The 23,770-nt window shown below is 44.4% G+C and overlaps 1 protein-coding gene across 1 annotated transcript; it reads left to right on the forward strand.

Moving 5' to 3' along the window:
- Positions 1–2,857: 2,857 nt before the first annotated feature.
- Positions 2,858–22,735, forward strand: LOC134435993 (gonadotropin-releasing hormone II receptor-like). The gene is made up of 4 exons (XM_063185022.1): positions 2,858–3,448; positions 17,733–17,943; positions 21,975–22,132; positions 22,466–22,735. Exons 1-4 carry the CDS (start codon positions 2,858–2,860, stop codon positions 22,733–22,735), a joined length of 1,230 nt encoding a protein of 409 aa, XP_063041092.1.
- Positions 22,736–23,770: the final 1,035 nt, after the last annotated feature.

Genomic DNA, 23,770 nt, shown 5'->3' on the forward strand with positions numbered 1-23,770 from the left:
CCGCTCTGTCAAAAAGTTGCATTCAGGGTTTTCTGACAGCGGACCGTGGAAGTGGTCGCGAGAATCATTGTTCACTTACTAATGATTCACATAACCATCGGCTGACCCGGGATTAATTAAACTTTTAATCCTGTAACCTGGGGCACCTATAACATTCATCTGTGTAGAAGTGACCAGAGTGAGAGCCAAATCATTATTACAGTAAATGAGATTTCTGTGATATTTTCCATTTAACCCATTTGTCATGTTATGCAAATTAATTAATTACAAGCAGACTGACTTCTTGATGAATTGTTGGCTGGCCTGCCTGATAACTCTTAGCAACAACCAATCAGGCCACTGACTTTGATGATTACACACAATATAGTGGTAGTATTCACAGTTCAATTCTATTGTTTTTGTTGTCCACCGAAGACATTTGGGTTTGAGACGAAAAGATGAGTAAAAAGTTCTCCTGTTTGTATCTCCTGATATTTACCCTTACAACATCTACCATGGTTTACTATGGTATTACCATGGTTTTAAAGGTCTACTGTGTAATATTTTTAGTACTTTATTTCCAGAATTCTGGCTGCCCATTCAGAAATATTGCCTTTTACATGAATACTTACCACCACCATGAAAAAAGGGGGTCTTCTCCATGGTCCTCCATTTTGAATTTCCAGAAAGCTGCAAAACATACTGTACTTTGGTCATACTAGTAAATATTATTTTATCATTTAGTAAATACCGGTACTCATGAAAAGTTTAAATTTGGCAATAGGCAGCACAGTTTCCTTGAGCAGTATAGTTGCAATACCCACTCTGGCCACCATCCTACACAGTGCACCTTTACTAAACTGGCCCCTCACACAAGTCAATTTCGTACTGCATCCTGCTCGACTCAATATACTGTCTATATTGGAGCTGGACCAATAGGCCATCCCGTCCAAACTGTGGACCAGTCCCTAAGTAAAAAACAAACAAACAAAAACAACAGTATCGGCCCCTGGGGACTGTCAGCCTAGCCTGATCATCATCGACTCTTTGAGATTTAGTCTGACGAAGAGTATAACAATTATCATTTCCCAAATGGCATGGTCCACCCGCCTCCCTTGGTTTGCTAAGGGCTGCATGCTTCCTGGGAGGAGCTCCTGATTTTTTGCGGGAGCTCAGAAATTATTTTTGTATTGCTCTTGGCCTGACTAGAAGCAACGCTGAAGGTGTTGCATCACTAGGAGGGCACGGCCTGACTACTGTTGGCCCACCTGGAAAATGCCACAGATACCAGTTTACCAGTCCACTCCTGTTAGAGAGGGACATCTCAAGATGAGGCACGAGGTAGGGAAGGGAGAGACATAAATCCTATAACAAAGCGCTGTGTCCCTCACGAAAAAACTCATTGTCACCGGGTGACTGCGGAGGGGAGAAACATCTATGTCATAGCTCTTTCCCTCCGGGTTTTATATTGTGTCTTAAAGCGCCTTTATGTGAGGCTGTTATAGTCAACCACTATGTTATGGCGAACCCCCACAAACCTGCCCTGTCATTGTTGCTATTTGTCTTCATTTTGAGCTGAGACATGAAAGCTGTGGCCAGGGCCGCTGACAGCTTTTGCCGGGCCCGGGACAAAGTCACCTGAATGGGCACCCCATCCAATGCATTCAATGTAATGAGATCCCGATTCTGGGCCCCCTGTCCCCCAGCCCCGGGACAACAGACCCCTTTGTCCCCCCTGTCAGCATCCCTGGCTGTGGCTGATTAGTTTGTGCTGATACTGCTATAGAGTACACTGTACGCAGTCTGCTGATGTTGTCTGTTGGTGTAAACAATGCATTACAAATTCTCCACTCAGCTTGCTCTTGCATGCATTCTGTTTGTTGATACTTGCGGCTGAAATGAAATTATTATTTGTCGCCGAATACCAGAGTGCAATACAATATTGGACAACTGCAATGGGAACACACGAGTTTAAATGATCTCCGAGGACTAAAATGGCAAATAGAACAATCTTGTCTATTACCTTATTTGGGTTTTGCTTTAGTTCATTGCACTATTAAAGCACTATTTATGATGACAATGTAGACCACAGCGCTGTGTTATTTCACATAATGGGTCCATTACAGATCTATGCGAGTTTCTTCCATTCTCTTGTTCACTGTATTCGGTTACACTTTGATACCGGAGTCATATGACAAAACAGTGTCATGGATGAGTCATAAACACAATTTCAATGTCAGTAAGGTTTTATGGTCATGAAAAGTGAACATTGTGAGGTCTGCCTTTCCCATAACCGCATGTCACGTAATGACAACAGAGCCATACAATGTTTATGACATTGACATAATGTTTGTGACACGTCCTTGTCTGCGTTACGACACTTTTATGATGCCGTCCTGTCATACGTATGACGCGTCGCCGGTGTCAAGTAAAGTGTTACCGTATATTCACATGATGCTTTGGATGATGTGATGTGATGTGATGTGATGTAATGTACTGTAATGTTATGTCACATTTCCCCAAAGCATTATAAATCTATATCATATATTTTCTTGTATGTTCTTATATGATGTTATGAATTTAGACTATGTTACAATCGCTTCCAGAGTGATCTTTTTTTTTAGGATTTTTATTACTATGTGTGTGAGTGTTTTTGCACTTTCTCACGTGAACCCCGGACAATTGGCGCAATACGGCAGCCAGCAAAACTGGTGTGTGAATGTGGCAATGTGTATTTGTGTACTGTATGTGTATGTGTTTGAAAGTGCTTTGAGTCAACTTCATAGTTGTGATACTGCGCTATATAAATACATGTTGTTGTTGCTGTTGTGTATTTTGTTATATTCTCCAATATATATATTTCTTTTTCCACAGCACAATGTCAGCCAACTGGTCCATCATCCTGCCCACGGCCTCCTATGACAATGTCAACTCCACCTCTCCCTCCATCTCCACCTCCCTTTCCTCCTCCTCCTCCTCCTCCTCCTCCTCTTCCTTCATCCCCCTCTCCTCCCCCTCCCCGTCCATGTCCCCGTGGGTGGCCCCCACCTTCACGGTGGCGGCACGCTTCCGCGTGGCGGCCACGGCGGTGCTCTTCGTCTTCGCTGCCCTGAGCAACATGGCGGTGCTGCTGAGCGTGACGCGGGGCCGGGGTCGCCGCCTGGCCTCGCACTTGCGGCCGCTCATCGCCAGCCTGGCCTCCGCCGACCTGGTCATGACCTTCGTGGTGATGCCCCTGGACGCCGTGTGGAACGTGACGGTGCAGTGGTACGCGGGCGACGCCATGTGCAAGCTGCTGTGCTTCCTCAAGCTGTTCGCCATGCACTCGGCGGCGTTCATCCTGGTGGTGGTGAGTCTGGACCGCCACCACGCCATACTGCACCCGCTGGACGCACTGGACGCTGGGAGGCGCAACAAGAGGATGCTGCTGGTTGCCTGGATACTCAGCGTGCTGATGGCATCTCCACAGGTAGGGGTGTCACGGACTGTAGTGGTGTGCATTGGCACTGCCCTTACGATTCGTTTCGATTATGATTCGGAAGGTAACGATTCAATTCAGATTGATTCAGTTCCATCGCAATGCATTACATTTCTACTGAAAGCAAGGCAAATTTTCATCAGTCATGTGGCAATACAAGCAGTTACTGAACAACATTTTATTGGCTGTTGTGTATATCAGTCCTGCTGTTTTCAATGCTTTGAAGTGCTTTCATTCAATTTAACGTTCATTTGCTCCGGAAATACCCTCAAAAGTAATTGAAAGTTGAAAAAATATGCAACATCGATTATGGCATTTGCCAGATCAATTATTGAATTGCCTTGCCCCGCATTGCGTTGCATTTCCAAATCGATTATTGTTGACACCACTTCTGTCATGGGAACGGAGTGATTTGTATCAGAAGCGGGGATGTAGTATTATATTTACATACAAGCTTAAGCTTAACCCGTTAAAACACTGCAATGACTATTACTGCGTCCCACTGGTGGAAGTCGTTGTGCATTATGGGGCTACTGGGATATGCAGTACTATTTACATAATCTCATTATGAGATGTGTATACTGTATTTATGCCTACGGATATTTAAACCTACATAGGCTACTGTTACTGCATTTCAAGACATGTACTAATATTTACATAAATGCACCAAAAGACATACTAATATTTACATAATCGCATCATGCAAACCCTCTCATGTAAATGCATGATGCGTATTCATGTTGTATTCAAATTTACGTACCTACAGTACATTCAAGTGGGAACTGGTTACTTTTAGTTGTTGCGTTCTGTCATATTTTCCTTGATTTTTAAAATCATGGTACTGACTATGTGTGCATTTTATGGATGCCTCGAAATGAAAACGTCTTACTTCATATGATCGTTTGATCACTCAAGAAATACCCCTTTTTCTAATTGGTAAGCATCAATAGGCTTCCAGGTAATATGAAGCCTTCTGTTTAAGACCTGTACAAGTACCATGGGGACCACGTGGATTGGCAGGTGTTCTATAGTATTGATCTGTGGCTGGGCTCGCTACAGCTGTCAATACCTCTTAATACCCCAATCCCCTGCACATCGCCCACCACATGTTAGGACATTGGTCTGATACTATTACTTGTCTATAGGGCAGGTCACCGAGCTGGAGCTATAGGGGGGACGAGCAGGGTATTTGCCCCTGGGCCTAGGGCCCTTCTCGTCTGGTTAACACCAGACGATCTCACAAGTGAAGGCTACCTATGCAATTTCTCATTGGAAAGGTGTGGTTTACGACTGCCCACGGACGTTTATTGGGCGTTACAAATGTGCCATTTGGCTTATACGTAGCCCACAGCCAATTGTGTCAGTTGTAAACTGCAGTCATCACTTTTCCACCCCTCCCCGCTCTCTGATTGGAGTCGAAGATCTGGAGCCCTTGCTGAGAGATAGAATCCATGCTGTCTTTCAGATCGGAACGGTTGTGCAAAGCAGCATGGGATTTCCCTGGCTAGGACCCTTCCATATTGGTGGTGAACATGGTATTGTGAACTTGACAGGCCGTATGGAGGGCCTGAACATTGCTTTTGCCCTAGGGCCTTGTGTGAAATTGTTCGGCCACAGGCAGGTCAGCACTCTCTTCTGTTCTCTCCTGTTCTCTTCTGTTCTCTCTTCTGTTCTCTCTTCTGTTCTCTCTGTTATATCTAGAATAACAATAGGGATTTTGTACTGTTCCCAGAACAGTTAGAGCATGACAAGAAACTGGATGCTCCATTGATCCTGGCCATTTAGTTAGTTAGTCTCCGGGAGTCTGGTGGGATTTCATTCTCTTCACTGGGAGCTTTTTGTCTTTGTGGGTTGCTCTCCGCATGGCTGCACTCCTGAGGGATCAGCCAAGACAAGACAAGACGGGGCTCTCCTCTCCTCTCCTCTCCTCTCCTCTCCTCTCCTCTCCTCTCCTTTCCTCTCCTCTCTTCCGCTCGTCTCTCCATCCCCTTAATGCATGGGATGGTCTGTGTACATGACCTTGATGTTCAGCCATCACAAAGGGGAACACACGCGCACACAGACACAGACACAGACACAGACACAGACACAGACACAGACACACACACACACACACACACACACACACACACACAGACACACACACACACACACACACACACACACACACACACACACACACACACACACACACACACACACACACACTAACAGACACAAAGTTACAGACGCACATACATGGACACACAAAGAAGGAGAGACAGAGAAAGGGAATGATAGTGGCAAGAGAAGGAATGGCAGAAAAGGGAGAGAGAGAGAGAGAGAGAGAGAGAGAGAGAGAGAGAGAGAGAGAGAGAGAGAGAGAGAGAGAGAGAGAGAGAGAGAGAGAGATGGAGATGGCAAAAGAGAGCGAAAGTGTGAAGAAAAAGGATGCTGTTCAGTGAAACTGTATTAAAGCTGAAAAATAAAGAAAAGCCAAAACAAAAAGTGGGATGCAAACGTTTCGGGTCTAGCCCATCATCAGTGTTTCAAAAAAAAATATTTTGATTGTGGGAACACTGATGATGGATGAATGATGAATCACATCTGCCTTTTTGGTTTGGAATTACGCACCGAGCGAAACTTCTCAAGTAAGACAAAGGCGCGGACGCCATCTCTACCTTCGAAAGAGAGAGAGAGCAATACGAGAGTGAGGGAGGGAGGGAGAGAGAGAGGGAGAGAGAGAGAGAGAGAAAGACATGGAGATCGCAAAAGAGAGAGAAAGCAATTAAGAGGAAAAGTAGCACGAAAGACTGTGGGTGGATAGAGATATGTGGCTAGCGTGAGACACAATGGTGTCTGCTATTGCACGGTGGGTGGTGATTTGTTGCAATCGATCCCCAGCTCCGCTTAATAGACCACCACCATGAGAAAACCACCAACCCACCCCGCCCACCTTCCCTAGCAGAACCATCACCCACCTGCAAAAGGCAAGGCAAAGTAACCCGGCATTCACATTACCACTGACGGTCGACGGTTGATGGACGGTGTGTCTGGCGGGATGTGGGTTGTATTTTTGTGTAGGCTTTTGGTCTGATTGGCTGATAGATTGATTGGCTCATAGATCCGCTGCAAAGTTTTGAACTTTTGGTGCACGGAGTCAGTGGACCCGATGGTCCCCATAATGCATTTCACGCCCACCATAGGTGTGCACACGCACAGATAGGGACGAGGTGGTGCTAAAGCACCTGACCTTTTGCCCTAGTGGACAAACAAAGCCCCTTTTGAAAGTTTGGTAACACTTTACTTTAGGGATATATCTATTAGCACTAATACAATGTGTCTGTATAACTGACTTGTAAGGCATGTACAAAGCAAAATCAAACATTTGTTGAGCATGTATTCGCAAATGTCTTGTTCATACGCAACAAGAGATTTATTACCAATTTAACCTTAGTAAGGACCTAGTAGGCCTTAGCGTTTACTTAGTAAATGCCTTAATAAATGCCTTACAAGTTACTTATGCAAGATTAACATTAACATTGTATGCAGAGCCGGATTAATGCACAGGCTAGATATGGCTGCAGCCTTATCAGCCTGATCAGCCAAAAGAGAAAAATTGCTGAATTGTGACAAGATGTAGTATTGGAAAATTCATCTGTCGTGTTCAGTACAGTTGGTAGACATGTTATCCTTAAATCCTATATCATAATTATGACACTGTCTATGTAAATGGGGGGGGGGGGGGCGGGGGGGGGGGGGGGGGGGGGGGGGGGGGGGGGGGGGGGGGGGGGGGGGGGGGGGGGGGGGGGGGGGGGTTGGCACAACAACCCGTAGCCTAGGGGCAATCTTAATCCGGCCCTGATTGTACAAAGTATGTATTAGTGCTTATAGATGTATCCCTAACATAAAGTGTTACCGAAAGTTTTTGTCACAATGTACTGTGGTCCATGTTTACCATAGATTGTAGATAGTATTAATGTACTCTCTATGATGTTGACATGATAATCTTCAAATGCTTCACGATCAAAAATCAAAAGTATGTGATAACACCACAATATAATATAAAGCATTTATAGCTCTAGGAAGGCAGCCAGAAGTTCCACATGCCCCCAACGTCCCCTTCAGCACGTGCCACCCAAAATGTCTGTGCACGTCACTGACACCCACCCATGAAAAGTCAATGGGAGTCGTGGTCGAGAAGATAATCCTGGATGCCCTTTAGTCTGCTGAAGCAGTAATTAGTTTTGTAAGAGAAAGGGATAATGCTCTATGTGGCTGTGCATGTAAATGTGATGTACGTTGTTATGTGACTGCTTAAATGCGATGCCCCACAAGGCTTGTTTGTAGGTTTAGAATATGCAGGGTGCTATTTGTCGGATGGAATTACATTGAATTACATGGAATTACATTGAACTGTGATAAAATCATGTAGAAAAAGTGGCGATATCAAGACCCCCCATCCCCCCCTACAAATCGTACCCTGAGAATATGTGATGGTTTATTAATCTACAATAGAACAAAAAAGCAACACCCCCAGGGGACGTAACAATGAAAAGACAAAGACCATACAAGACAAAGTAAGGATGCACATCTTTGCCTGCCCATCCCAGTGGGTCACCTCATTGAAATGCTTCTCTCGTCTATCTGGCTGCCTTGACAATGCCGTAAATGTCGTGCATTGGGCTGTGGGGCTGTGGGGCTTGTTCTCAGCAAAAAGGCATTGGAGGAAGGTTGAGGCAGACACTTAACTCATCAGCTAGCATTCAGGTGTAAGGGTGTCAGAGATCAATTTTTATCCATCTAATGGAAAGTTTGACATAGCGTGAGTGGACATTTTAGCTTTTAGGAAAGCTGACTTAGGATGAATACAAATGGACCTAGAGAAGAAACGTTTTTGTCAAAGTTTTGAGGGATCTGTTTGTGTTGTTAGTTTGAGCGTGGGACTTCTTACTACATTTGAGCTTTTAGGAAGGCTGACTGAGGAAATTACAATTTCAATTTCATTTTAATTTCAATGTTCTGAAGCATAGCTCCTTGAGATTAATAATTTCGTTTTGAAGGGGGTCCAACATTACATTACATGCCCTTTAATAACATAAAATATGAATAAAATATGAATAATAAAAATAATGCAGATGAGCCTACAGTAGACAAGAAGAACTTTACAGAACTTTACTGATCTGGCCCTGCTGTGGCCAAACGGTGGGGCACTCGTCTGCCATGTGGCTGACCTGGGTTCGATTCCCGGCCTGGATCTTTTGCCAGCCCTTCCCCGTCTCTCTCTCCCCACTCGCTTCCTGTCGCCACCTTCACGGTCCTATCATAAAAAATAAAGTCAAAAAAACCAAAAAAATTAAAAATAAAAATAAAACTGAACTGAACTGAACTGAAGATAAGTTTCTGGAACATTGAAAGTTTTAATGGATCTTCAAGTACTGTTAGCCTGAGTGTACCGTATGGCCCTCTACTGCAGTCAGGCCATAGGGGTAGACTAGGGGTCAATCTCATTAAAAGAGTGGAGCCACGGGTGTACTGATGACCCCACTCCCTCACACCGACCCAGAAGGACAGACCCAGCCAAGACTGGAGAAGGTGGTAATGCGTCATTAAAAACTGTGGAACAGAGGCGGCGGATGTCGTGAATCGTGATCATTTTCTTGGCTGTCATAAACAGAACACCTCATCTGGCAAACTTCCCAGAGACAGCAAGCAAGCTCTCAGAAGGGGGATTTACAGCTGTCTTTGTTGGAGCAGAAAGAACTGAGAATTGGCAAGTTGGTCAGGCTGACATGAACGCTTCATATTGGCTGGATATGATTGGAACAGTCTATACAAGGGGTGTCAAACTCAAATTGACTGAGGGCCAAAATCAAAATCTGGAACGATGTCGAGGGTCGAACTCAATATTTATAACTAACCCCTGTGTGCAGACTCAGAGCCTCTGTTGTAAACCTTATTGGCAACAAAAGTTTAATGACCAAGTCTCAACCCGTTACTTAAGGCTCCCCGTAATGTCATAGCGATGTTGTTATGATGCAGTTGAGCCTTTTCAGCAAATTGAACGCGCCCGGCAGCATGCCCATCTGCACTAAGAGGCTACTGTCCTTGGGAATGATGGCCCTGCTTGAATGCACACGGTGGAGGTTCTACACTAAAATTACCAGGAGGGCCAAAGTGGTGCCAGTGTTCTTTAAGGGGGGAGCACATAAATTGGCAAAAGAGAACATTTTTAATATTATGAATATGTAATATACAAAAAGGTATATCATGTTGTGTCATGGCATGCATTTAGAATTAGAATTAGAAGAATTTTAGAAGAATTACATTGAAAGTTAACTACTATAGTGCTAAACTACTATGACAGTGCACGGGGCCTTTAGTAATGCATTGCGACTTGGTCATTGCCATTCTGGTAACCAGGGCTGTAGTGGAGGGTAAACGCACGTAAACGCCGTTTACGCACCTCTGGAATTTAGGAAATAGCATTTACCCACCTCTAATAGCGTTTACCCACCTCTAAATAGCGTTTACGCAGCTCTTAATGGCAATTACGCACGTCAAAGTTCCCTGCGCCTTGTAATCTGCCGTTGGAATAATCCAAAATAAATTTGGTGTCATTTAAAATATATTGTTGAACATAGGCTACTTAACGCTTTAGTAGGAATCATTTTCATCTGCTCTGTATTCGGGTAGAACTATGTGACCTTCCAATCAGTGCCTTTCGGCTGTGGCGGCGACACCAATCAGGATCCAGGGAATATGTAAACACATACACGTTGTGTAGTTGCCTGCCTGCCTGCCTACCTGTTCAAAGTTAGTCTAGTCATCATGGATATTAGGAGATATTTGAAGAGACCATCCAGTGCTTCCACTTCCGCAGATGCCAGCAAAAGGCCTCAAGTAAAGTAAGACCAACATGATCTCCAAAAATTCCGTGCTCCTGGACACGGATGGTAAGGACACAAAATCCGTGTCCAGGAGCACGGATTTTGCCAAAATTCCGTGCTCCTGGACACGGAATTGTTTTCCGTGCTCCTGGACACGGAATTGTTTGAAGTGCTTTCTGTAGGCTATTTCCACAGTCTTGTGTTTCCTCAGGATTTTTCTAATTTCAAATATTTTGTCTAAAAAAAAACATTTCTTACTGACAGGTTAGGGTTAGGGATTGTTTTGGTCTGGGCACAGCTAGTTTTCTTTCATTCATTATATGAGTTTGATAGCCTAGCAACCAACTGGAAAAGGTATTTCTGAAAAATATGTCTTTAATGACAGGTTAAGGTTAGGGAATGTTTTGGTCAGGGCATAACTTAAATTGCTATAGCATTATTTTGTTTAGGATGAGCATTTGGTATGTATTTTCTAATGATAGAGTTAACACAGTGCTGTGGTAATAGCCTATAGAAAGCACTTCCGTGTGCCCATCACGGAAAACAATTCCGTGTCCAGGAGCACGGAAAACAATTCCGTGTCCAGGAGCACGGATTTTTGGCAAAATCCGTGCTCCTGGACACGGATTTCGTGTCCTTAACATCCGTGTCCAGGAGCACGGATTTTTTGGAGATCAGGCTGGTAAGACTGACGTTAAATGTGCTTCATAAATAAGTTTGACTTGACGAATTATGGCAATGACAGAACGAGCTTTCAGATTAGCTAATGCGTAGTCATGGTATCCTCGTACAGTATTGCACTCGTCATCCACCGCTAGTCATTCTATCACGAAAGCTAGCAATGCCACCAGTGTAATTTTACAACAATAATTTTACAGCACGAGACGTTCTCGTGCTTCAAGGTGAAATGAGAATAGCAAATCAAACTAGAAATGCACCCAGAGTGTGCAGACCTCCGCCAACCTTTCATGTAGCCTGTAGTGAACCGGGTACCTCTCCCTCCTTGGCGCTGTCTGTTATCTGTTATACCACTATTCGCCGTTATTAATATTATCTCCAGCCTTCGTGAACTTCAACTGAGCAGGGAACACTCGGAGAACAATTAACTCCGCTGATTTGGTTGACAGGGCAAACACTCTGCGACTATATATGTGTGCCATATTGTATATTATTACAGGGCTCTCACGTTTTAAAGTTTGTTGGGAGTGAGATTGGGTGGGTGTGTGTGTGTGTGTGGGGGGGCACCGAACCTTCGGCCCAACGGCCCATCGGCCGGTTATTACAACAACAATAACACATAAGTAGCGCTAATAGGCCTAGTTATGACATTTGTTTCATCTAGTAAAGAAAACTAAAATATGTTGAATATTTTGTGTGTGTTAATCATCATCATCATCATCATCATCATCATCATTTTATATATTGCCTTTCAAAACAACCAAGTCAGCTTGAGAAACCCAAAGGCCCATGCAAAAGATGGGTGCTGGCACTGACATTAATTATTATATTTCCAGTGAAATACTGCACGACATACAGATATATGAACACACGGACAAAGAAGTACATTCTTTCTTTTTTAATAAACTAAATGTCAAAGGTTCTTTTCAGGAAATGCATAGATCAAACAAAGAATAATAATAATAATAATAAAAACATCCATTTTGGCTGCTCTTTGCTTATGGCACATGAGATGAACCACTTTTATTCACCAACCACAGCTGTGTGTGTGTGTGTGTGTGTGTGTGTGTGTGTGTGTGTGTGTGTGTGTGTGTGTGTGTGTGTGTGTGTGTGTGTGTGTGTGTGTGTGTGTGTTTGTGTTTGTGTGTCAGGTCTTGACATTAACTTTTCTGCTTGCTGGCCATTGTGACTTGTGGTTATCCCAACTCACTAGCCATTCAGCTATTCTACTAGCCACAAATGTGATATTGCTCCTTTTTCCTCATCACAACACTACATCTAACCTCAGAACATGAGGTGCCAAAGCAAGAATATGAATGCACAGCTTTCTTCATGCACGGCAACCCCAACATAAACACACTAAACGAAATCAGTAGCCTAGCCAGTCTAATGAAATATGACTATTTTAACCACTGGCCGGGCCACGACAAGGAAAGAGAGAGGTAGAGAGAGCGACCGGAGAGAGAGCGCACTTAGCGAGAGCGAGAGAGAGAGAGAGAGAGGAGGAGAGAACGTCCATGCACACAGTGCGCAGCGCACATCTTGGAGAGGACTCCAACTGGGAGACCATGGCGACCAGGCAAAACGACGAGTAACTTATCTGACATCCAACGAGGCTTTAATAGCATTGCTCGGGTCGCGGGCATCCATCTGGCAATATGCCGCCTCCCTTCCCTCTGTCGAGCAGTCGGTTTCCTCCATCCGGATCCGGATCGCGCAGTCATCGTCTGGCTCTTGCCTGGTCCCATCCGGTCACCGGCTCACGGGCATCACGTCTCCTGCTTCGGGGTCGTGGTCGTCCCTCCACCTCCGAACTTTCTCTCTCCCGCTCTCGCTGCGTCCTCCTCTCCCCCCAGTCGTCTCCCGTCATGTTTGGCAACTGAACATTTAACCAATGGCCCACCCGAAAACCACCAATCACCGGTCCCATCCTCCCATTCCTCCACCTGCGCTTGTTTACACTCATTAGTCTGGCGTGTGCGTTTCCCGATTCCACATGTCCGTCTTCTAAAACTCTCCCAAGGAAAACAACGCCATTTTTTTTTATAGATTCCGCCTGATAGTCACCCTGTGACACTGTGCCTGTTACTTCCTGAAGCTGAGCACGCTGGGAGTGGGATATGCTATTACTGTTTTGGATTTTCAAGTGTGTTTGTGAATGTTTAATGTACTGAGGGTGTAAATATACTGGAGATATTATTGTGAACCTTTTATGATCGCGATGTTGGGGTGGATGGGTTTATTTTATATTTTAAAGAGTTGTCACCATTGTTGTGCAAGCTGGCGCACGACAACTGTAGGTTGATGCATCCTGTAGCTTGCGCTATGCGTGCCTGAGACTGCAGGGGTTCATCAGACCCTTTAGCAAAGCTTAAATAACAGCCAGACGAAAATGTAACTCTGGCGAATTAATTTGACGGGCGTGTGAAAACTCATGTGTGGCGTGTGAGAGTGTGAAAACACTCCGAAGAGTGTGTCACACGCTTAATGCGTGAGACTTGAGAGCCCTGATTATTATTATAGGCCTATCATTTGGTGTGCTATTGGCTACGCAGCCATGTAGGCACAGCAAATCCGCGCGTAATAGCCTACATTCTGGCTGTGGTCACTGTCCATCAATCCACTTCGCAGGCACGCCCTGTCATAGCTCAATTCACCTCGGCCACCTTGTGGCAGGCCGCGAAATAGCAGCGAACGAACAGAGCGACAGACGGACAGACATGGTAACACAGAAAGCGGGCGATCACATAATCAAAGATTCTCTGTTCTCTGCATTAAGAACGTCTCTGACATAACCTCCTGGCGGAGTTAATAAAAGGTCAATTGTCATTCTAAATACCGCAAAAATACGGCTTACATATGTTTTTTTTAAAACAGCCATTGAATTGGCAAGTGTAAAACAAAAATAGCAATCTTATATTTTCTAAATATAAAACAATATAACAAAAAACATGCTGTAGGCCTATAGGCTATTTATGCTGATAGGTAGTTATAGCCTATGAGTGATTCTTTAACTTATGTTGTTAGTGTAATTGGCTGGCTGCTTAACTGGTGTTCTCAGCCCCACAACTCTTAAATTCTACTTTTTCAGGCAGTGATGGTACAGGCAATGAGGCAGAGATCACAGGGAGAGGAGAAACATCAGGAGATCAGAGAGAGATAGAAGAGGAAAGATGAGGAAAGGAAAGAGTACCAACAGAGAATGAGAAAACAGAGAAAGATGAAATAGGAGATGAAGAAACAGGTAGTGCGAGAGGAGACACACACACACACACACACACACACACACACCATATCTACTGTAGCCTGGATAGTTCTTACTCTACACATACTTTTCTTTACTGTTGAAATTTGAAATTTAATTGATTTAATATGACTTCAACTGATAACGTCATGGAATAAGGCCAGGACAGCCATACAGATTCGCGACACCTTGCATTGCTCTTTGCTGTGTCGCGTCGCGTCACGTTGCGTCGCGTCACGGTCTGTCTGATCAAAAAATTCATAGTTTACCCACCTCTAATTTTACCACTACAGCCCTGCTGGTAACAGCTCATTTATAATGCCGTGTCTTAAGGGGTTAAGTCATTGGCTGTTCAGCACAGGGTTACCACAACAGGGGCCAGGAGGAAATCTACAGGGGCCCTGACCCACTCTGACCCCTGTCTAGAACTGCCAATGCATGCACAATTCATTGTAGCAGCATAGTGATGGGCGATCTGTGAAATCCCAAATTGCAATCTGAAAGACAGGCATGGGTTCTATCTCTCAGCGAGGGTTCCAGATCTTGGTTATGGACTACGTATGCCAAATGATACATTCGTAACGCTCAATGAACACCATGAGCAATCGTTAACTACACCTTTCCAAAGAGAAATTGCCTTGGTATTGCCATCTCACTTTTGAGATCGCCTGGTGGTTTTTTATTAAAGATTTTTTTTTTGGTCTTTTTTTTGTTTTGTTTTGTTTTTTGGACTTTTTATGGACAGTACAGTATGAGAGGTAGACAGGAGGTGATTGGGGAGAGAGACGGGGAGGGGTTGGCAAAGGACCCGAGTTGGGAATCGAACCCGGGTCAGCCGCATGGCAGGCGAGTGCCCTACCGGATGGCCACGGCAGGGCTGAGATTGTCTGGTGTTAACCAGGCAAATACACATACAGCCTCTGATAGCATCATGCGGTATGATATGTGAACTGAGGCACCGTGACTGACATGATTTAAGAACACAGGAGGAGCTAGCATGGCGCACGACAGCAATTTCCTTACTAACCACCACGGCATAATCTCACCACATGGCATACGGTAGGCGGATATAAGCCCCATCTCACCCAGATGTGGCCTGCTGCCTCGCATCGTGGGCACGGTTTGAAGTGCTCTCATTGCAAAGTTGTGATTCTGCACCAGGCCTTGATCTCAGACCTAGACTGAATTGATATGCAGGATGTCTGGCCTCAAGTGCGTAGATCAAGTGAAGGTGGGCAGGTGGGGGAGGAAGGGGCTCTGCCTCTGCCTCTGTCGGGCTCCAGTAGCTGGAGGTAGGCCTGCCATCAGGGCCAGGGGAGGGACAAACAGTTCAGTTGTCCTGGGCCCAGAGATGGGAGAGAGCATTGGGTCCTCATTACATTGTATGTATTGAGGGGGGGGGGCTCTTTCAGATGATTTTATCCTGGGCCCTAGGGAGGGGACAGAGGGGTCAGTTATCCAGGGCCCAGGAAGAGAGGGGGCCCAGTATCAGGGCCCTTTCAGAGGATTTTGACCCAAGCCCGGTCATTCAAAGCTATCAGCGGCCCAGGTTGATGGAAGCGATGGTGGAGGGTGGAGGGTGGTGGGGTGGGACTCAGTACTTCTGCAACAGATGGTTATCACCACACGAATACTCAGACACCCGTCTGGATGCATAAACCATGTCACAGAAGCTAATACCAGGAAGAGAAAATACAAGTGATGCCATGGTGTGTGATATATACACGCGTGTGCTCAGACACTGGATGCATAAACCATGTCACGATACTCAGACGCGCCGCCCTAGATGCATAAACTATGTGACAGATGATGACAACAAGAATGGAATAAAACTGGTCTTGCATGACCTGGTTTGTGATCTGAGATTCTGTCTGTCAACAGGCAAGGAAAAAGTAAATCAAATAAGATACAGCTCAATTTTATGAGAACTGCAGCACAATATACAATACGTCGTCACTATTGGTACTGTTGTTGGGACTGCAGTGTCATATTCACCCAGATGCCTTCTTTGTGTTTGTCTTTTTTTGTTCTTTTTTTCTTTGCTTGTTTGTGTGTATCTTCTATATCAGTGTTTCCCAACCTTTTTTGTCTTGCCTTCTCCCCACACCATGAGTACCCCCTCACTGCATGCTCTAGCGCAATGTGACTACATTTACCTCTGCCAAGGTAATTAATAAGTAAAAGTCAAGAGACACCGCACACTGCTTACTTTTCTTAACTTTATTTCTTGGAGCGAACAACGCGTTTCGCCCAATGCGTCATCAGGTTCGCTCTCTAGATAGAGCGAACCTGATGACGCATTGGGCGAAACGCGTTGTTCGCTCCAAGAAATAAAGTTAAGAAAAGTAAGCAGTGTGCGGTGTCTCTTGACTTTTGGTTTATTGATTCACCTCCTCCTGCCTCACACCTGCACCTGCATTGAGGGGCTGTGCACAAGGACTCTCTTGTACTTTGTAATTAATAAGTAATTCATTTTTTAAATCATTCTTCACCATTGCCGTATAGGGTAAATTTTGGCTAACGTTAAAAAAACAAGACAGAAAGACTTGGGTGTAACAAGGGTGTAACATAGTCAAATGTTCTATCAAACAGCTTCCTTGGAGGTCTGCACTGTCTGAGTGCATTTCTGGTTTGTTATTATTGCATTCTTCTACCTACCCTCTGCAGTGTGTACAGGTACCCCTGATTAGGTTCCACTCTTCTATATCAGTGACTTGGTGTCTAGAGAGCTCTGCTCCACATCGCTCGTTTCTTCACCACCCCATTATTTCCACACTTGAATGGCTATTCTCCATCAAGCATGAAAAGTGTGTGTGCCCTGGAAAATATGAATAGGTTTCAAATTGCAGCATTGATATTCATATATTGTATACGTACATATATTGTATGCTGCATTTCTTTTAGCTTGTGCAAAAAAAAACATATTTGGCTTGACTGACAGCTGTTTATCTTAGTCTCTGTGGGGAAGGTAGAGGGGATGATGAACTTGGTGCAGTGTATGCCATGAATGTGTGAATAACTAATACCTCTGTAATGTTGTGGAACATGTCACTTGATTGGCAGCTGCTCATCTTACGCGGTGAAGGCGGATGGCGTCTAAAATCTCAACATATTCACTTGTGTTTCTTATAAATGTATGATGATGATCTCTGTAATGTTGTGTAAAAGATCTCCCTTGACTGACAACTGTTGATCTTCCAAGCAGTGAAGTCATGGGGCATGTGCCTGTGTTATGATAGTGTAATATTTGTCACAAAATGTATGATAGTGTAATAATTGTCACAAATGTATGGTAGTGTAATATTTGTCACAAATGTATGGTAGTGTAATAGCTATAATATACAGTAGCTGTTATGTGTAATGTGCTAGACAGCTGTTCATCCCCTCCACGGTGGAGGTGGAAGCGGTGGACTTTGTGCCGTGCACTTAGTACGTTTTATACATTTCTTTTCCCCTAATGGTTCCTTTTTCATTTGATTGACAGCTGTTCATCTTCCGTGCGGTGAAGGCGGAGGGGGTGGACTTCGTGCAGTGCGTGACGCACGGCAGCTTCCAGCAGCGCTGGCAGGAGACGGCCTACAACATGTTCCACTTTGTCACCCTCTACGTCTTCCCGCTGCTCGTCATGAGCTTCTGCTACACGCGCATCCTGGTGGAGATCAACCGCCAGATGCACAGGAACAAGGGCACCAAAGGTAGCTTTTCAATTTCTAAAGAAGTGAAAATGAAACTCCAACTCCCATTGTGACACAGTACTCCACAGCACACAAGTGAACACTGCACACAACGAAATTGCATTTATACCTCACCCCCCGTGCAAGGGGGCAGCCCTCAATGGCTCCCCTAGGGAGCAGTGCGGTGGGACGGTAGCATGCTCAGGGTACCTCAGTCATGGAGGAGGATGGGGTTGCACTGGAGGAGGGGGGGGGGGGAGGAAGAGCACTGGTTGATTACTCCCCCCACCAACCTGGCAGGTCGGGAGTCGAACCGGCAACCTTTGGGCTATAAGTCTGACGCCCTAACCGCTTACCCATGACTGCCCTATAACACACACTAGGCCACCAAAGGTAACACACACAAGGTCACCAAAGGTGACACACACAAGGTCATCAAAGGTAACACACACAAGGGCACCAGAGGTAACACACACAAGGGCACCAAAGGTAACAGACACAAGTAACTAAAGGTAACACACACAAGTAACTAAAGGTAACACACACAAGTAACTAAAGGTAACACACACAAGTAACTAAAGGTAACACACACATTAATAGAGAAGAAGGGGATTAGAGTAGAGTAGAGTACAGTAGAGTAAGATAAGGCCATCAAAGGTAACACACGCAAGGCCAAAGAAAAATCTGCACCCTGTTGCTGCTCACCCATTTATTGAACACAACATTTCGACCTTAGGCGGTCTTCGTCAGGTGTATAGGTGACAACAGTGTGTGGATTTCTCTTTCTTCCTTTAAGCATGTTTGTTTGATCCAGCACCTGTTTTACTGAATGTGCGCACATCACTTACACTACTTTAACACACACAAGGCCACCAAAGGTAGCACACACAAGGCCACCAAAGGCACAGTAACACACACAAAAGGCCACCAAAGCACACACAAGGAAACCAAAGGTAACACACACAAGTAACTAAAGGTAACACACACAAGCCACCAAAGGTAACACACACAAGCTACCAAAGGTGACACACACAAGGCCACCAAAGGCACAGTAACACACACAAGTAACTAAAGGTAACACACACAAGCCACCAAAGGTAACACACAAGGGCACCAAAGGTAACAGACACAAGTAACTAAAGGTAACACACACAAGCCACCAAAGGTAACACACAAGGGCACCAAAGGTAACAGACACAAGTAACTAAAGGTAACACACACAAGCCACCAAAGTACTGTACTGTACATATTATTTTATAGCGATGCCAACCATATGGGTTGTGAGCCGCTCCGTTGTTCCATTTCTGTTTAATCATTCATTTTAGGACGCCCATGGTCTTACTAATCTGAAATTGCAACCCTGAGGTGTAGCAAAAGATGGCCGCCGAGTGAAAGGACTTATTCTAAGTGACTTTGGTAGAATAGAGTAGAACATATAAGACCAAATTGAAAATCGGTAATAATCTTATCATCTTGATTAGGGTGCTTTACAAGGGGATGCATACCGTAAAGCTCGATGCTTTGTGAAACTTCAGAAGATTCACCATGTCTGAAAGCTGTCATCTGTCACAAACATTATACCAAAATAATAATAATAATGATACCAACATTATCACTTCAGTTACTTTAACAGACCTGTGCAGAAACAAGCACGGGTAAGGTAAAGTCACCAAAGGCAATGCATACAAGGCCACCAAAAGAACTACTCTAAACAAACCAAAGAAAACTAAACAAGAGAACCAAACCCCTGCCTTCTGGGGTAACACACCGGGGGCTCTGACTGCTATAGCAAAGAACCATGCTCTTTGGCGTGACAGTCAGAATACACCCACCCACAACCCTAGTGGCGGTCACGCCGTCACACAAACCTACACGATGTTCGCAGTGATTGATCGCCCATGTGTTGGCCATGAAAGTCATCATCAGTCACAAACATCACACCAAAACAAAAATCAATAATTATGTTATCAACAGAATCGATCGGTGTGATTAGTTGCTTTACAGCAGACCTGCCCTGTGCATATTGCTTGCTTAGTCGGGTGATGGGTATTGATTGGTGTCAAGGTTGTGGATGAAGGTGGACGTTGAGGCTGGATCAATCATTCACTCAATCGTGTGTGTGTGTGTGTGTGTGCGTGCGTGCGTGCGTGTGTGTGTGTGTGTGTGTGTGTGAGTGAGTGAGTGAGCGAGCGAGAGAGAGAGAGAGAGAGAGAGAGTGTGGAGAGAGAGAGAGAGAGAGAGAGAGAGAGAGTGTGTGTGTGCGTGCGTGCGTGCGTTGTGCGTGTGTGTGTGTGTGTGTGTATGTGTGTGTGTGGGTATGTCTGACGTGTCCCTAGTGTGAGAAACTACCGTGTCCATGTCTCAGTGTGGTGGTGATGTACAGCTAGATCCACAGCTGAGTTTAAATGTGCTCTTGTGGGCCTACTCTTGCTCCAGGAAACTTACTAAAGGCACATCGATCTATCGTCTACTAATGTCTGCTTTACCCCGGTGGGAACCCAAGGATGCTATAAATTTGTGACATCTTTGTTTTTGTTTACAATATGTACGACAGCGTATTAGGGACATGTTAAAATATATTATTTTCAGAGATGGGGGAGGTATTATTCTGAGAATAAATTTGCAAAGTTGCAAGAAAGAAACTTTGTTAAGTCGCAAATTTGCGAAAAAAAGACACAAATTTGTGAGATAAAAGTCGCAAATTTGCAAGATAAAACTTGCAAATTTGCTTGATAAAAAGTCAGAAATTTGCCATCTTGTGTTGCTCGTCCATGTGCTTGAGTGTAGTCTAGGCCATCTCTGCGTGCCGTAGGTGTGAGGATGACTGCGGTGCCAAGTGATGCCTGCAGTTTGTTACCAAACACAACCCTCTTTCCTTCAATTTGTGTGTCTGTCTGCAGGTGTTGGCCACATTAAAGCCACATTAAGTTCTTACATGGAGTTCTCAACGTCACCACCGACTCTGACCTTCAGTGCCTGTGCACAGGGTGTTTAGGGTGCCTGTATGCATCAAACAGTGTTGTTTGAATGTATACGTGTCTGTGTATCTGGGTAACGATAATGTTGAGTGATGCCTGTTTGTTTGGACAGAGACAGACGTAAACCAAACACAAACGTTTCCTTCAATGGCTTTCAATTTGAGTGAGATGGGAGATTTCTGAAATTTTTTCTATCAAATGTGTGACTTTATAAAAAAAATAAAAAAATATTTGGTAACACTTTATAATAATGTTCCTTAGTAAAGACTCAGTAAATAATTAACTAATGATGAATAAAACATTAACAAATGTTTTTATTATTAACTAAGCTTTATTAATGCTTTATAAGATATCTACAAATGATATCTGCAAGATTTTACACACCTTATAACAGAGTATTTTATTCATTTACAAGCAACTTGTAAATGTTTCATAAATATAAAATATTAACAAAGCATTTCCTAGTCATTTACAAGCATTTGTTTACATTTCCTAGTCATTTACAAACGTTTGTTAATGTTTTGTTCATCAATAGTTAATTATTTATTAAGTCTTTATAATGCTTTTTTGCATCCATTATTCTAAAGTGTTACCATATATTTAAATATGTCCCTAAAACTCCGTCATAAATGTGTTCCTTTAAATTTCAATTATCTTACAAGTCCCATTGGATAGACGCATCAGTTAAATGTAATCTAGTGTTCTCTGTCAATTGGGGTTGTGTATCGATTGATCTCAAGGGTGTGGATGAAGGTGGATGTTGCTGATTAGGCTCACCCAATTAGTTAATCAATCAATCGATCAATCAATCACTCAATCATATGCCTTTTGAATGTGTTTGTATGTGTATGTGTGTGTGCGAGCGCGTGCGTGTGTGTGTTTGTGTGCGCACACCTCTCTGTGCCTGTGTGCCTGTGTGTGTGTGTGTGTGTGTGTGTGTGTGTGTGTGTGAGTGTGTGTGTGTGTGTATGTGTGTGTGTGTGTGTGTGTTTGCCAGTGTGTGTGTGTAACTTAATGTTATGCCATGTAAGTTATAGTATCCTCATCATGTAAACGTATTTCTCTCAGGTGGAGGTGAGCCATGCCTGCGGCGTAGCGGCACGGACATGATCCCCAAGGCGCGCATGAAGACCCTGAAGATGACCATCGTGATCGTGGCCTCCTTCGTCATCTGCTGGACCCCTTACTACCTGCTGGGCATCTGGTACTGGTTCCAGCCGCGCATGCTCCAGGTCAGAGCACTACGTATATAAAATATGTATAATATAAAAGTTCATGACATGGATTGCCGTCATTCTGTAAAACGCCCCATTCATTTGAATGGGGCTCCCCAACATTTGCATGTCTGTTATTTCTTAATAACAGCATGCTGGTCTATAACTGCAAAGTGTATAACAGCTGCTATGAATGTGTTATGCAGCGACTAGCGACACATCAAGTAAAGTTAAGCATATACAGTATATGGGGTTAAGGGGCTAAGGGATTAAAATAACTATAAGTGGCTGAGAATAAAAGCATCAGGTAATATAGTGTAATGTAGTGTTTTCTGTATGGCTCTGCTCCAGGTGACCCCAGAGTACGTCAACCACACGCTCTTCGTCTTCGGCAACCTCAACACCTGCTGCGACCCGGTCATCTACGGTTTCTACACGCCCTCGTTCCGTGCCGACCTGCAGAGGTGCTGCCGATGGAGGAGGCGGCGGCAGATGAACGCCTCCCCCAAGTCGCTGGACCACCTGTCGGGGCGCCGCGGCTGCGGCGGCGGTGGGGGGCACAGTGGAGAGGCGGAGTCGGACCTGGGCAGCGGTGACAATCCCAGCGGCAACATGGCCTAAAACAGACATGGACATGGACTACAACAGACATGGACATGGTCTAAAACAAACATGGGCATGGCCTAAAACAGACGTGGACATGGCCCAAACAAACATGGACATGACCTAAACATACATGGACATCGTCTAAACAAATATGGACATTCCTTAAAACAAACATGGACATGCCCTAAAACATACATGGACATGCCCTAAACATACATGGACATGCCCTAAACATACATGGACATGGCCTAAAGAAACACGCTAAATAATGGACTATGTGGACTTCCACAGTGGATCTCCAGGACAAGACAACTCAACACGGCATAAACATAACCCCAAAACGAGACACAATAATCAATCCTGGAGATTAATTTCATTTGGCAACATGGCCTAAAAGCAAACATGGTTCCGCTTAACGTCCAGCACGAAAGGAATTTAAAAAGGGGCATCACAAAGAGAAGCACACTGATCACGGATAAATGAAAATGAAAAAAAAAATCACTGATCAAGGTTTGTAGGCAACATGGCCTGAACATGATGCAGGAAACTTCCAAGCAAACATGGTTCTGTGGGACTTCCAGGATCAAAGGGACATAAAGTAAGCCTCACAGAGACATGCACACTGATAAAGTCTTGCATGTGATGGAACATGGTCTAAATCAGACACGGTTCTGGCCTAAACATGGTTCAGGGAACTTCTAGTGTGGATGTTCAACGGCAGGATCAAAGGGACCTATAAAATGGCCTCAGAATTCAAGAAGATTTTTGTTTTAACCAAATGAAAAAGATATTCATGTTATAACTGTTTGGCTTGTTGTGTCTTCTTTTGCTGCCAGGACATACTGTTGACAACATGGCCAAGTGTCAACATGACCAAAACATGGTTCAATGAACTTCAACATTATGACAGCCACTGGACCAAAGGAACCTACACTGACCAAAGTCTGATTGGTGCAAATTCAACGAACATTTTGACACATTTGACACCTAACATTTTGAAATATAATGGCTACGGCAGACTACAAATGCACATGGTGACAATGGTTCAGG

Source organism: Engraulis encrasicolus, chromosome 20 (assembly GCF_034702125.1).
Source record: "Engraulis encrasicolus isolate BLACKSEA-1 chromosome 20, IST_EnEncr_1.0, whole genome shotgun sequence".
Taxonomy (NCBI): Eukaryota; Metazoa; Chordata; class Actinopteri; order Clupeiformes; family Engraulidae; genus Engraulis; species Engraulis encrasicolus.

Coding starts and splice junctions, on each gene's coding strand:
- LOC134435993 (XM_063185022.1), top strand. CDS start 2,858: ATGTCAGCCAACTGGTCCATCATCCTGCCCACGGCCTCCTATGACAAT. Junction 3,449..17,732: donor TGCTGATGGCATCTCCACAG/GTAGGGGTGTCA, acceptor TTTGATTGACAG/CTGTTCATCTTCCGTGCGGT. Junction 22,133..22,465: donor TCCAGCCGCGCATGCTCCAG/GTCAGAGCACTA, acceptor GCTCTGCTCCAG/GTGACCCCAGAGTACGTCAA.